This window comes from Sarcophilus harrisii, chromosome 5 (genome assembly GCF_902635505.1).
Source record: "Sarcophilus harrisii chromosome 5, mSarHar1.11, whole genome shotgun sequence".
Taxonomy (NCBI): Eukaryota; Metazoa; Chordata; class Mammalia; order Dasyuromorphia; family Dasyuridae; genus Sarcophilus; species Sarcophilus harrisii.
The window spans coordinates 189,831,302-189,846,801 of record NC_045430.1 but is presented as its reverse complement, the minus strand read 5'-3'; the positions used below and the strand labels follow the sequence as shown (position 1 = coordinate 189,846,801).

General features: G+C 35.5%; 1 protein-coding gene across 1 annotated transcript in view; it reads right to left on the bottom strand.

Moving 5' to 3' along the window:
- TMEM178B (transmembrane protein 178B) overlaps positions 1-14,766 on the bottom strand; it is a 423,727-nt gene extending 408,961 nt beyond the window's left edge. Inside the window, exon 1 of the mRNA XM_003771666.2 lies at positions 12,736-14,766. Coding sequence (XP_003771714.1) covers positions 12,736-13,117 — 382 coding nt within the window. The 5' untranslated portion in view covers positions 13,118-14,766. The remainder of the gene's footprint in view (positions 1-12,735) is intronic.
- Positions 14,767-15,500: the final 734 nt, after the last annotated feature.

The following is a 15,500-nucleotide window of genomic DNA, read 5'->3' as shown; positions in this document are numbered from 1 at the left end:
CACTTCTTTTTTCTGTTTTATTTTTTCTTCTGCCATGGTTTTCCCCTTTTGTGCTAATTTTTCTCTCCCAAAATGATTCATAAAGAAATGTTTACTTAAAAAGTCAACAAACATATATAACCAGAAAAAATAAAACAATGATAAAGAAAAAAATCTAATAAAAAGATCTATTTAATATAGTTCCTGTCTAGAGAAAACTTATAGTCGAGTAGGGGCACACAGAGTATATATAAATAATTCTATTATTAAAATAATACTCAATCACAGTTTTTGTATAGTGGCAAAAAATTGGAAATAAGCAATTACCAATCCATTGTGGAATGGCTAAACAATCTGTAGTATATGAAGATGGTAGAATACTATTGTGCTACAAGAAATGATAAAAGGAATAGTTTTCAAAAAAATCTGAAAAGGCTTATATGAATTGATGCAAAGTGAAGTGAACAGAACCAGGAGAATAATTTATACAGTAATAATAATATTGTAAAGACAAATAACTTTGAAAGATTTTAGAACTTTGATCAATGATTGATCACAATTCTAGAGAATTCATGATGAAATATGCAACCTATCTCTTGCCAAAGAAGTGATAGTCTCAGAATACAAAATGAGACATAATTCTTTCTACATGTTCAGTGGAGGAATATGTTTTGCTTGACTATACATGTTTATAATAGTGATTTTATTTTTCACTTTTTTCTCAATGCAGAGAGAGCAGGGAAAAGGATAAAAGGAAGAAAAGGCATCTATCTGTTGATAGAAAAGAATAAAATTTAGTTTAAACAACAAAAAATAAAAATAATATATAAACGTTATGTAAGAGAGTTGCCAGAAAAAAAAAAGTGAGATAAGTAGGGAAATGCTATGTGTAATAGGGCATATTCAGGAGGGCTTTAGTGTGAATAAAATTTAAATAAGATGGTTAAATAGAGATTTAAACTGCTTTCATTACATTACTTCTTTCTGGTACAGTTAATGTATATAACTCTTTCAAAGAAGAAACAATCTTCTCACTTCCAGATAGGCAAAACATTCTAAGATCTTTGGTGGCAGTGAGAAGCATTGCTGGTTAAATGGAAAGTCATTATAATAATGAAGAATGCAGTTTAAACTGATAAAAACAGTTCTACAACAAATAAAGTCCATTAGGCTTTAGACTATCAAGTTTTGAATATGGAGTAATAAGGCCTTCTTAAAAATCAAGAAACAATGTAAATTTATGAAAATGACCTCACATGATTTTTTTATTGGCAAAATACTGTGATACTGAGAAAATATACACCCACACACCCCACACACCCACATACACATCATTAGAAATAATTAAGAGACCACATTCTTTCAAAACATTCAAAACAACAAGCAAATTTCTCAGCTCCCTCTGAACGCATCTCTTCAGACCCAAACAACTGCCTGCAAATAATCCCAAATGACTTTTGAGATCTTGGTCTATATTACTGACAAACATTATTTCTCATTCTTAAATTCCCCCATATGTTATCTGGCATATATTTAGATAATGTATAAATGATGTATGTATATATGCTATATATGTATATATACATATGTATGTATATATATATAAAAAATACATGAATATGCACTTATATTCATATAAAACTTGATTAGTGAGGTTTTTCTCACAATAAAGGAAAGCCTTTTTTCTCTATTATCTCTCTTAATTATTGTTATTATTACCATTGTTTTTCCAATATAGTCATTCATGATAAAACCATTACCACTAAGTACTGAAAGCATATGATAAAAGTTGACTGCTGATAGGTACAGACAATAAAAACAATTATAAATTTCAAACAATCAATGAGGATTTATTCAGTATCATCTATGTACCCAAAGCTTAAGATATGGTCTTTAACCCCATTCCAGTTGGATAATAGAATTATCATACATAAAGCCATTTTGAAAAAAAGAAACATGTGGTACTAACAAGTACATTGGAAGTTTAGGAAAGGGAGAGATCATTAAGGAGTAGAAAAGCTCACAAAGATTTAATGGAAGGGGATAGGTCTTCAGTTGGGCCTTAAAAAATGAGTAAAACTTGTAGAAGTGAAGAATACATCAGAGGCATTCAAAATAAAAGAGAAACATCATGAATATTTAAGGTAGAGAGGCAGAAATGACAGTGATGTATATTGGAGAAAATAAATAAACCTGTCCCATCTGGCTAGAACACAAATGAATATAAAGAAACAACACTGGGTATGTACATTGAGTAGAGAGAATGGAAGACCTCAGATGTAAACAGAAAGATGTAGACATCTTCCATCCAGCAATTTGGAATCATTGTAAGGTGACAAGATTAAAAACTGATATTGATAGCCAGAAGACACATAAGACAAGAGAATCTCGAGGCATGGGAAATGGCAATCCAGGCATGAAGTAGTAAGGATGCCATTTAAAAGAAGAAATAGAAAATAAAGAGTAAATCTGAGACTCATTCTGAAAAAAGAAATTGCTCTTAATGATAAATGATATAAAATCAAAGAATGAGAAGATCCCTAAAGCCAAAGATAGCTTCAAGACTTCTATTTCAATTCAACCTGATTCACAAAATATTTAAGTATGTTTTAGTATTAAGTAAAGTAAGTAACTATTGTGTAAAGTAAAGCACTGTGCCAAATATTAGAGGAGGTACACAATTTATAGAAAATTGAACTCTGCACTAATAATGAAGGTTACAGTATAATAGGGAAGACATACACATATTACAATACAAAAATAATACATGGTAAATACACTGTTGTTGCTATTGTCAAGCAATCATTTCAATCGTATTACTCTCTGTGACCTTACTTGGAATTTTCTTGGCAAAGATAACCCTAGTAGTTTGCAATTTCTCTTTCCAGCTTATTTTACAGATGAGGAAACTGAGGACATGGTTAAGTGATTTGCCCTGGGTTTACAAACTAGTAAATATCTGAGACCAAATTTGAACTGAAGTTTTCTGATTCTAGAGCCAACACTCAATCCACTGAGCAAAACAGTTTTATGCAAAAGTCAGGAAAAGAGGTACTCATTGACTGAAGGTGATAAATAACATTTACGTAGTGGTTTAAAAGGGAGAAACTGAACAATCTAACAGGGAAAAGAAAGAACATTCGAAGTATTATAAAAGGAACAATGTGAACAGAGGCACCAAGGTAGAAAAGCATGGGATATATTTGGGAGATAGAGAATTTACCATTTATTGTCAAGCCTTTGTTCTCACAAAGGACAAATGGCACCAAGAGAGTGATGTCTTAATCTAGAAGTGAATTGGATTCGAGTGAAGCAGAGCTGTACAAAGTTATCAGCTCATTCAGAGACTCTACTAGATTAACTAAAATAGAATATATGTGGTAGAGCATTATATGAAATAAAACTGAAAAGAGTTGTGCCACATTACAGAAGCCTTAAATACTATACAAAGGCATTTGAACTTTACTAAGTAATATAGAATCACTGAAAATTTTTGATCAGAAAAGTGGTATAACCAGGTCTACGCATAAAGATTTGTTTGGCAGTAGTAGAAAGGATGGATTTGGAGGTGGGGGAGAGAAGTGAATAAAAGTAAAAAGCACTATTAGAAAGTTATTATAATAGTTCAGATAGGTAGTAATAGTAGCCAATGTCCTAGAATAAACAGTCCTGAAGTAATATAAGTGGAAGATTTGCCACTTGTAACTTCAGAATTACTAAAGTAACATACTAGCCATAAGGTTAAATGTCAGAGAAGAATTCAAATTCTCCTCCTCAGAAAAACCTAAGGTTGTTTTAGAAGATAACATGGATATATTACGGTTATGCTCAAATCCCGGCGAAATAATAAGAAATTCTGCTATTTGATAAAATATAATTCAGATGAACTTGCTCTTATATGTTACTATACCTGTGCTGTAGAGTCAACTGTTTACTGTAAGACTTTCTTCCTCTCATCTAAGAGTAATAAATATTAGTTCAACGGGGCAATTTCAGTTTTCCCTTATTAATTATTTGAAATATAAATTAGTCCACATAAAGGAGAGGAATTCCATGACTAAACTAAAAATAGTGGAAACTACCTTCTAAGTTTAAGGAAGTAAGAATTACATCCCTGCTTCTATTAGTTGTCCTTCCTTTATGAGGAGAACCAATGACATTATAGGGTGATGTTTTGACTTGCTATATATTAGATTTAAGACAGAAAAAGTTGTACAAAGTGCTCAACCTCACTCTGTCTTCCAGAGTCACTAAAGTCCAGTGGCAAGACAAAAGTCAGGATGACTGGTGATAGTCCAGATCTTCAAGATCTGACCAAGCTCAAAGTACTCCACAGCTTCTGCTTCAGCCTCCATCAAGCTCATTGGAATGAATTGTTCTCATTCACATATTCCACTTAGAGAAGTCTTCACAAGCTTAGAGAAGATATCCCTCTAATCCACTAATGGCTTTGAGGGCTTTTGGTTACCTTCAACCCAGTTTAGCCCATTTGTCTAGACAGTTTTAACAGGGTATGTTACTTGTTACAGCTTCTTGGAGCCAGAAGAGAGAGAGATGGGTGACAGGGGGAAACCAAAGGTAAATTAGCAGCAGCAGAGGGGCTGGTCCTCCCTGAATACCCCATACACCCTTAACCACATCAGTTAAGGGGCATAGATTTGTCTTGTTAGAGCATAATTTATCATTACATAAAATATACTCTGTTTGGGAGTTCCATCATTAATCTAAGCCAGTAAATACCTAAGGGTGTTAGATGATATTTGCAACTCTGGTCTCTTATCTTTGCTTCCTTTTCTTTTCTCTAAGTAGCCTCAGGTGTGAAAATTCACTGAACATTGATCCAGAATCCAATTTTTTTTTTATCTTGTTTTGTTTAAATCTTCTAGCTGCAAACTACAAGGTTTCAAATTGATAGGATAAGTGCAGAGGAAAGAACGTATTTAAGTGAATTATTATAACATTGATGTGCATTGATGAGAAATTATCTGCCATGTTTTCTTTGTTTAGTTATAAACTAGCATCCTGTGGTCACATTAAGGACTATTAACCTTTCTGTTACCCATACTGCTTGTCACCCATAATCTCATTTTATCAACCATTTACCTACACACCTATTCCCTCTTACTCAACTCTAATGGAGACAATATAGTAGTATGGAAAGCATATCGGATTTGGGATCATTGTACCTTAGTTTAAATTTTGGCTGTACTTAATAACTAGGTGACTTTGAGCAAGTTGTTTAACCGGTCTCTGCCCTTCTCTTACCTCCAATGTAATAATAATGACAACTGACATTTATGTAGCGCTTTAAAATTTACCATCCACTTTATAAACACTTTCTCATTTGAGCTCCATTATTATCATTTCACTGTTAAGTATAGTGAGACTGAGGAAGTTTAAATAACTTGGCCATCATTACACAATGAGCATCAGAGGAGGAATTTGAACTCAAGTTTCCTGTTTCTATATCTTACTTTCTAAACACTGTAACATGCCACCATTCATCAATCCAATGAACAGGCTTTAAATTAATGATTTTTAAGGTTCTTCCTACCTTTAAAACAGGAAATCTTTTCTTCCACTGGCATAGTCATCTATCAAGCAATATACCTTCTCACTTCTCAATTAGCCTGTGGCATATAACCATATATATTCATGGATATACATATCCAAGTGTGTGTAGTGTGTGCAGGATCAGAAGAAGTCAGAGAACAATTAAGATTTTGCTTTCTGTCTTTTGGCATAAACCAAAAAACTTTAGGTCATAGAAAGCAAGAGCACTGATTGTTTTTCACTTTCAGGTGTGTAATACCTGAAAGAACTACTGTTCTTTTCTGTTCTATTTCTGTTCTGAACAGTATTTAGGTTACTGTGGGTTTGTTAATCTAACAAGGTTGTTGCCCCTAAGGTAACTAACAATTAAGTGTCCGTACTAGCTGAACTGAAGGATCAATCTCTGATTCACTGTACCATATTAAAAAGGGGGAAGCATAGAAAGAGAAGAGAAAGTCGAGGATAACTAATTTAAAATCAACATGTTATTAATAAAAACTAGCATAATGTTGATTATATTTATTTAATATATTGTTATCATCAAGTTAAATTATTATGACTTTTTCCCATTCATCCTAATTCCAGCCTCTATACAGTAGTTCTCAAAGTGTGGTGCAAAGAACTCGGGGGGGGGGGGGGTCTGAAACCCTTTCAGGAGGACTACAAATTCAAAATTAGTTTTTATATCTAATATGGCAGATATCAATAAATATAACTCTGTAAACAAAAACTCTTTGGACAGATCCTCAATCATTTAAATAACAAATAAATAAATATTTATTTACTAGTAAGTAAATAAAGACACTGAAAACAAAAGTTTGAAAACCACTGCTCTATATTGCTAAGTCCAAATAACCATGTTACTTTACGTTATCCTTTGAGTTCTAATATAATCACTTAAAGCAAAACATATAAATATGATTAGAAAAGAAATATGATTTTATATAGTTAATCATCATAAGAAATATAACTTATCTTTAATAATTATTAAACAAATTTATGTGGAGGATCAGAGGTGGCAAACCTCACAGCCTCAGCTCTGAAGGAGTCAGAAATGAAACTTTTGCCAATTTGCAAGGTCATTATCCTTGCTTTTAAAAAAGCACTGAAATACTCCAGCTAAAAAAGAGAGAGATAAGACTCCATTTAGCCAGAAGACAAAGACTATAGGGCAAGCCCAAGGAATCAGAGTATCAATGGACCCTGCAGAATCACCACATCCTAAGAAAGCTGTAGCAGCTGATTGATGTTTGGCCTAGCAAGGACGACCACAACCTAGTAGCCTTTTAACCTTTTAAACACATTCTATCAACAGCTGTCCAGTAGCAGAGAGATCTGGTCAGCCAAGTCTGGTAGCAGCCTAGCAGCTGAGGTAAAACTGGCCTCTATCAATAGCAGCTAAATCCAAGTAAGCAAGGATCTAGCTCCATAGTCAAGTGACCTGTTTGACTCTATTTGATATAAGATTGACCCAGAGAGCTAAGGTACTATGCCTTTAAAGAAGTCAATCCAGCCATATGAATTTCATAAGGACTTCAAAGTAAAAGAAAGAATACTGAGACTGAAGTTCCAGAGTTTTTTGTCTTGTTGGCCATGTGTATTCCCTACATTTGTGCGTCATTGTCACTATATTTTAAGTGTACACTCTCCTCTCCATGTATTCTATGGGTATTTGAGAGGTAGAACATCTCAAATTCCAAAGCAAATTTGTTTAGTGACTATTGTTTTTACTATGCCATATAAGCAAATGTCTTTCTTAAAGACAAGAAAGTGGAGGGCACCTAGGTGGCACAGTGGATAGAGCACCAGCCCTCAAGTCAGGAAGATCTGAGTTCAAATCTGGCCTCAGCCACTTAACAAACTTCCTGACTGTGTGACCCTGGGCAAATCACTTAACCCCAATTGCCTTGGCTGTGTATATATATATGTGTGTGTGTGTGTGTGTGTGTGTGTGTGTGTAAGTGACATAGGCTAAGTCCCATCTTAAAGAAATTTCAATATAGTGAAAACTCTTTCAAAACACCAACCAATGGCTCAATTATTTTAAAGAATAGTCAATGCAACATTATATAAGAATCAAACGATTAGAAATAGTTTCATTATAACAGAATTCAACCTGTAGCTACTTTCTCTGGTTACTCTAGAAGTCTCTTTATTTCTAAATCTGATTCCACAAATTATCTATACTCATTTACAATTTACTTATCAGAGTGTCTCCCATGAGGTATGAAAGTAGAAGACTTGATATAATAACCTTTGTAGAAGCAATCTAAAATGAAATAAATCACAATTTTATTTGTACAGCTACTGGGTGTCATTGCACAGAGATTCCAGATTCAAACCCTCACTAAGAACATTCTCATCTACCTTGGGAAAAAAATTTATTGGTGATATTTATGTTTGATTACATATATAATTAAAGTATTTAATTTACACTATTCTTCTCAGGTAAGATTTCACCCAAGAAATCTTTCATTGGCAAGAAATCTTGCATACGTTTCACTCTTTACCAGTCCCTAATTCCCAGGACAGTGTGTAAAATGCCTGGAATCAATGAGGCCTGAGTTCAAATCTGATCTGACACTTAATAGCTCTGTGACTGCAGACAATTAATCCTGTTTCTTCATTTACAAAATGAGCTGGAGAAAGATATGGCAAACCACCCCAGTATCTTTGCCAAGAAAACTATAAAAGGGGTCACAAGGAATTGGTTATGTCTGAAAAACAACTAAACCACAATAATTCTCATCTTGTATCAATTTTAGAAATCAAGATTTTGCTCAGTATATCCTTTAAAATAGTTTCCCATAGAATTATCCCCACCTGAATTGGATGAGCTCTTGGTAATTTCTATGAACTCAATTACAATGAAGTTGAATATTCTAGTAAATAGTGTCTCAGCCTCTGGTCTCCTACCTCTTCAGACCATCTTTCACACAGGTGCCAAAATAACCTGCTTCATGCACAAATCTGACTATATTACTCTTCTGCTCAAAAAGACATACTCTTTGGTTTGATGTTTAAGGCTTTCCACAATCTTTCCAGCCTTATTTCACATGATTTCCATCCAAAAACTCTATAAACTGCTACAGATTTCCTTAAACTCAATATTCTGGTGTTTAACATAATCCCAGACACATAGTAAGCACTTAAGAAATGTTTATTGATTAACTGATCTTCCATTTCTCTTTATCTATATGCATAGGCTTTCCCCTTCCATGCACTGTACTTCTAATCTATGCCTAGTGAAATCCTAACCTTCCTTCAAGGCTTACTTCAGGTTTTTTTTTCCCTCAGTGATGTTTTTCCTGATTCTCTCAGTTGAAATTTTTTCCTCAAATTATCCTTGAACATTTTTTCTGAATATCACTTTATCTCTATCATATTCTAATTTGCATAATAATTCCCTATGTACATGACATTTCTTTCTCAATAGAAGAAAAGTTCTCTGAGGGTAGGGATGGTAAAAATTTTCATTTTGGTAATCCTAGTATCCAGGTTTTTCTAGTAAACCCAGTAGTTTGTATTTGATAAATGTTTATTGAACTAATCTGAATGAGAATCTAAATAGTAATTATTCAACAAGGATTTACTGAGAAATATAGAATATGAAATATGAGATAGAGTATGACAGTGTCCTTGATTTACAGCTTTCTTAAAGAATACATACTGTCCTTCTTTCAAGGACCTAATACTCTAATAGGGGAGGCAGGACAATCAACCAAATAGTCAACAGAAATCAGTAATATGAATTACATCATTATAAAGTGCATTGAGATAAATAGGATTACTGAATGAATTCAGGAGATTTTTTAAAAAAAATATCTACAGTTTTGACTTTTAGATGCTTATTAATTATGTTTTTGAATTTTATTTTAAAATATATACACAGCATTTTTAAAGGTAATAAATATTGATTTCCTAAATGACTAAGTTCTTTAAGACTGTATCATCATTCAAATAAATCGCTAATTTATTTAACTATATTTAAATTTATATTTAAACTATATATATAAACAGCCTGCTCCTTTAGTTACTTCTCCTCTGCCTCTTTAATATACACTCATAAAAAGTTAATACTAAACCAGAAAATTTGTTTAAAAGGTTTAAGACATTATTTTTGAAGACTGATGAGTAATAAAAGATATTTTTTCAAACAATGCCATAAAATGAAATACATGCATAGTAGCTCCTTTTCTATCTTCCTACTACTTAGGAAACAGGTGATAACTACAAAGTACATTAGTATAATTTCCACTAGCAATAAATGCATATACTTCAGAATCTTTCTCGGATTAGTTGGAGAAAGAAAAATTGATCTTTAAAGGTCATAGTGTTAGGTTAAGTGGATCTTTCTTTAACCTTAAAATAAAGACAGTGACCATAAATCTTTCTAGATTTGTAGCCCTTGACCCTATCTCCAAAACAATAAACCAACGAAAAAAAGATCCAACAGGCAGAAAGAACTGTAACGATTACATATATTAAGGAGGCTGACAGTAATATTAGGCTATGTTTTTGGTGATGATGAACATTTCCGTTACTTCAAGTGAGATACAGTATCCAAAAAACTTTAGAAATTGAAACTTCCCTGCCATTTGGTGTTCAACTTCTGCCATTACAATTAAAATGCAGTCAATAAGGAGGTTAAAAAAACAATGCTTTCATCCATCCATTCCATTTCTTGCAATATACTTCTATCTTCACTGAAAGAAAGTGTCACTATAGTAACAAAATAGCCAGATCCACAAGCCAAAGCAAGCTTTACTCTCATGTTGCCAAGCACAGACATACAAAATCAGAGAACTGCAAGGAATCTAAAGAGGTCATAAATTTCATCCCCTGTCTCTGATCAGGCTTGACTTTAACGAAACAGAGGGAGGAATATTGTGCTCTTAAAGATTATTTAAAAAGACTATTCAACAACCTCTTCCAAGAAAGCCTTCTAGTATTTGCCAATCTTTACTGCCTTGATTTCTTTATATTCCACTTAATTCCCTGCAGCAGCAGGTTTTGTGAAAGTAGAAGGCTGACAAAATAATACTATTAATCTTAAATCCATTATTAAATTTCCTATAAGTCTTCTTTAAATAATCCTAATCCCCCAATTTTATAATTCTTTATTCTAACCCTATATTGCTCTCCTCTGTATTCTTTTAAAGCAGAAGTTCTTAACCTTTTTTGAATCATGGTTCCTTTGGCAGTCTCATGAAATTTATACACCTCAGAATAATGTTTTAAATGCACAAAATATATAGGATTACAAAGGAAACCAACTATACTAAAATAGTTATTGAAATATAAAGACAAATTCAAGGACCCATGTTAAGAACCCTTATCAATTTATCTAAATCATTATTCATGTTTTAAATCTTCAAATTGGACACCATACTATAAAAAGATTCTGATCGTTGAAGATGGCTTGATTTTTGTAATACTGAACATAGTCCACAATTTAACTGAATTAAGATTACCAGGTTCACTTGATATATACTTCAAAGTAGATATAAAAAGGAAATGCCTTTCAAATACATTGACCCTAGAGTAGATCTAAATTCAAACACCTACAAGTCATTCATTGCTTCATTAAATATTTTACTTTTTTTTTCTGACTGAATTTTATTCCCCAACCTTTCCCAACTTTGAGAGTTTTTTTCAAAGGGTCTAGGGGAGGAGAAAAGTGTGGTAATAAGAATAGTATCATCTGTCACAAATCCAATCAATAAAACTGTTACACCAGCATAGCTATATTTTAAAATTCTAAATTTCAATTCCTTTATTCCTTCCAAAGGGAAGTTACAAAGCATTTTGAAGCACACTATTTTCACCCTGAGCACTATTTAACAGATTATGAAAGTGAAATATAGAGCGATGCCCAAGATACACAAAATCTGTGTTCCATTCTCATAGGATTAACTCTCCTGGCAAAGATCAGTAGTAATCTTCAGTGATGGTTCCATAAGACCTCCAAATAATATTTTAGTAGGTTTAGGATCATAGTACTCCATAATGGTTGGGTACCATAAATATATTTATAAGCATTATTAAATGGAAGAAGGAATAATTTTAATTGGCTATATAATGACAATTATAACACATTTATAAAGGGTTTTTTAAAGATTATGCTGTGTTTTCTTCATAATAACCCTATGAAGCAAGTAGTACTAATATTCAAAACACCACTTTCTAATGAGGAAACTAAGAAATGAAGAGACTTGCAAATGGTCACCCAGCCAAGTGTGAGTCAGGATTCAAATACAGATCTCAGCTTCAATTCCAAAGTTCTTTTTACTATATTATTAATTTTAAAAATGAATTCTCATTAGCAAGTACTATTTACCTTTCAATTTGGTTTCAGGCTTATTAGAGATACAAATGTCTTTAATATTAGCATTTTTCAAACGTAAAAATGGTGAACTTTTTGTTCTAATATCTTCTTACACTTCCCCCTCCCTATTCAGTGGCAATAAGTCACTTTTATTTATCATTTGTTAAAAAGAGAGAGAAATAAAATCATTGAAGGGCCAATAGATAATACCTTTCCTGAAATAAAATTGGTCTCCATTGTGGGTATCTTGATGTCAGTTTAACATTTAACAACCATCTAAAGCTGAGATTGGTATTAAGGATTGTCTGTCTTCTTCACATTCCTCTGTAAGAGAGTTTTTTTTGTTTTGTTTTGTTTTGGAGGAGGGGGTTATTTGTTTTGTTTTGGTTTTATTTTTGGTTTGCTTGTTTGCTTGTTGGGGGGGAGTTTGGGGTTTAGGGTTTTTTATTTTTATTTTGGTTTTGGTTTTTTGTGGGGTTTTTTGCTTATGATACGTGAATTTTACAACAATCTCTTGTTTCTTAGAGGTAAACCAATACAGTATAAAGCTGAGAAAGCATTTTCCTGAGAATTATCGTGGGAAATGATGATTTAAAGGGACCGGCTAGACAAAAACAAACTAAAATTGTAGAAGCAAACATAAGTAAAACCCTACACCAGTCTCTAGCATAAACAGCAGAGGAATCAAAGCACTGCTTACCTACAAAGCCTACAGAATATTCGAGACTTGGGTAAGTGAACGCCTAGAATCCGGAAATCTGAAAAAGCAACTAAGTTAGCCTGGGGCAAGAAAGAGGTAAAAGGCTATGAAATTCCTAGGTTTTAGGTTTTCTTTGCGTGTTCTCAAAAGCAGACAACCTGGATGAGACACTTACCTTTTTGAATGAGGTCATCCAGGTCTTGGTCAAATCCCTGCCTGTGGCATTTCCTCCAGAGCCCCATGTTGGTAGAGTTGTACTGACGGTTGCACTCGTCCATAGCGCTCAAGGCAAACAGCTGCCTCCGGTTCCTGGCCCGGAGGAGTTTCCCTTCCCAGCGGTCCAATCTAGACCTACTGGCCCTGAGCGGCAAGTTATTGTTGTTATTGTAAATGAAGCCGGGATCGACCCGACGGGTAGTAAAGGCTTTGCACCTGTCCCGATGCTTCCTGGCGTCTGTCTCGTACCAGTGGTCTGAGCAGATCGCCACGGCCAGCATGCCGAGGGCACAGAGAGCTAAGGAGAGGCCAGTGTAGAGCAGTAACCTTCCAGCAGCCATACCTCAGCTTCACAACAACACCATGGGCATGTTTCACAACAACCTAGTTCTTCAGCCCCTAAACAAAGCAGCCAGCTGAGCCTGAGAGATTGCAGCTGAGTGCCCTGCTCAACCGAGTCTCCCCACCTAGAAGTCCACGATTTGAAGCAACATTCAAAGCACCAAGGCTTCTGGGAGGATCTAAAAAGTTCTAACCCCACCAAAATCTAGTGGGTTGATTGACATCTCCTGTAGCCTAAAGCCACCAAAGGTGTCAGAAGAGCCCTCCACGTCTCTCAGAAAAGGATTCCCCACTTAAAACAGCGGGGTTGCTCAGCTCAAGACCACCTTTGCGCAGAGTCGACCTTCTTCCGTTTCTCCTTTTCTTCCCAGAAGGAAAATAATAAAAGTTCTTTCGAGATTAAACTGGAGTTCCTTGACTTTCTTTGTGCAGTGTACCAATGCTATCGATCCACCTCTGTAAGTGTGGTGATTTAAATAGATGGGGAAAGGGATTGTTAAACTGGGCCACTTTACAATAATCAGTTAAACTGTAGCATCACTGGTCAGCACCTAGAAATCTCCCGATTCCAACGGACCAATTGTCCTAGGTTTGCAAGCCGGCTCTGAACTGTTTTCCCCTTTAAGTGGATAGCCTTTCCTTTTTGCAATCAGTGCTTGTGGTCGGGCAATGCAGCGCAGGAATAGATTTCTCGCTTCAGTCTTGGACTGAAAAAAAAAAAATCTTTCTCCTTCAGCAAGAAAGGGATTTCACCTTCCCTCCTATAGGTTTTGCTCAGAAGCAGACTTCATGTAGGTTTTCAGTCCCTGACAACCTTTGTTCCGTAGCTCCTCTGCTTTCTTTCTCTTGCCTTTCCATTCAGGCGACTCGTTTTGTTGTCGGCGCTGTCAACCAGGCAACCTAATTGGACGATTCCTTTCCCTGGATTAGATGAAACTCCGTAGCAGCCGGAGAACGAGGAGAGATCGGCTCTGACTGGGGCTGGAGTCCAACCCGAGAAAGGCTGCAAAGAACTAAGAAGCTGCTTCAGCACCATGGACAGAATGCTCTGCCCAGAGGCACCCAGAGCCTTAGGGAGAAAACCCCCGGCTTCATACCGCTGACATCCTCGCCCTGTTTTGCTTCCCGGATGTAAATCGGTCAGTCGCCTCCCAATCTGATTTTTCAACAGTGCTTTACTTCATCTGGCAACCAAACAGCCTCTGAAACGTGCTTCCCATATGCAAGGAAAATGCAGGTACAAAGGCTGGGGGAGGGAGGGGAAACCAAAGTAATACCTTCTGCCCTCAACACGCACACATACACACATGCATACACCCTGACATCGCAAAATAAATAAGTCCCTCAAAAAAACAAAGTCTGGAGCACTATAGAGAAGGGGAAAGACACGCAGTCTGCCTAACAGTTGTCAATGGCTCTCATATTGCACCATTTCCCTTACATGCACAACCAGCGCTCCCACAAAGGAGCCCAGATGCCAAGATCTCTCTCTGCCTCAGCAGCTCCACGCGAATAATATCCCAGCATCAGCAGTTATTATATTCAGGGTGCGTTTTTTCCCCTTTGGTGGTCGTGGCGGTGAGGGGGTGGGGGATAGGGAAAGGAGTGGACTGTTGGTTATTCAATTTCCCCTCCCTTCTTTTCAGTAGCGATAGTCTCACTACCTCGCGGGCACCATCAGAGACCTGGAGAAACCGAAGAGAAGGCGACGTCCAGGTGTCTCTGGAAATCTCATCTCCCCGTTCTGAACCTTGAAATAAAGGAACGTTTTCTGAGCTCCCGGATACCTGAGGATGTTCTCTTGTTCAAACGCTGAGAGCTGCAGCCTTGGCTAAAGCCCACAGACAGAGAATACAGAGCACTGAGCCAAAAGCTAGTGATGTCATCCGTGCAACGTGAGACTCATTTCTTATTTTTCTAGCCTCCTTAAAGATAAACTGCACCATTTTACCGGTAGGCGATGTCTAAGTCTTACTCTTTGAACAGGCAAGTCAATGGTGTATATGTATGTATGTGCTTAACACATACATATTTATGCACACATACATATGTGTTCTTTGTAATGTGTTTGCTGCACATACTATTATAAATTTAGAAACAATCCCTGAATCTCATATTCCTATGCTTACAAAAAAATGGCTAAATCCCTCAAATCAAGCATACAGCTCATTGAATTTATGTGTATATATGTATATCTACATGTGTGTGTTTGCTTAATGAGGAGCTGATAATCAAAGAGACTTTCTGCTTATATGCAGAATTTTCCTTCTCACCACACTTTCCCATTGAGAATGTCTCAGTTTGTAGGGAGCTTTTTATTTTCAGAGGGAAAGCCACATACTGTCTTCCTGGCTGCAGGCATTTCCATCATTGAGCTGTATG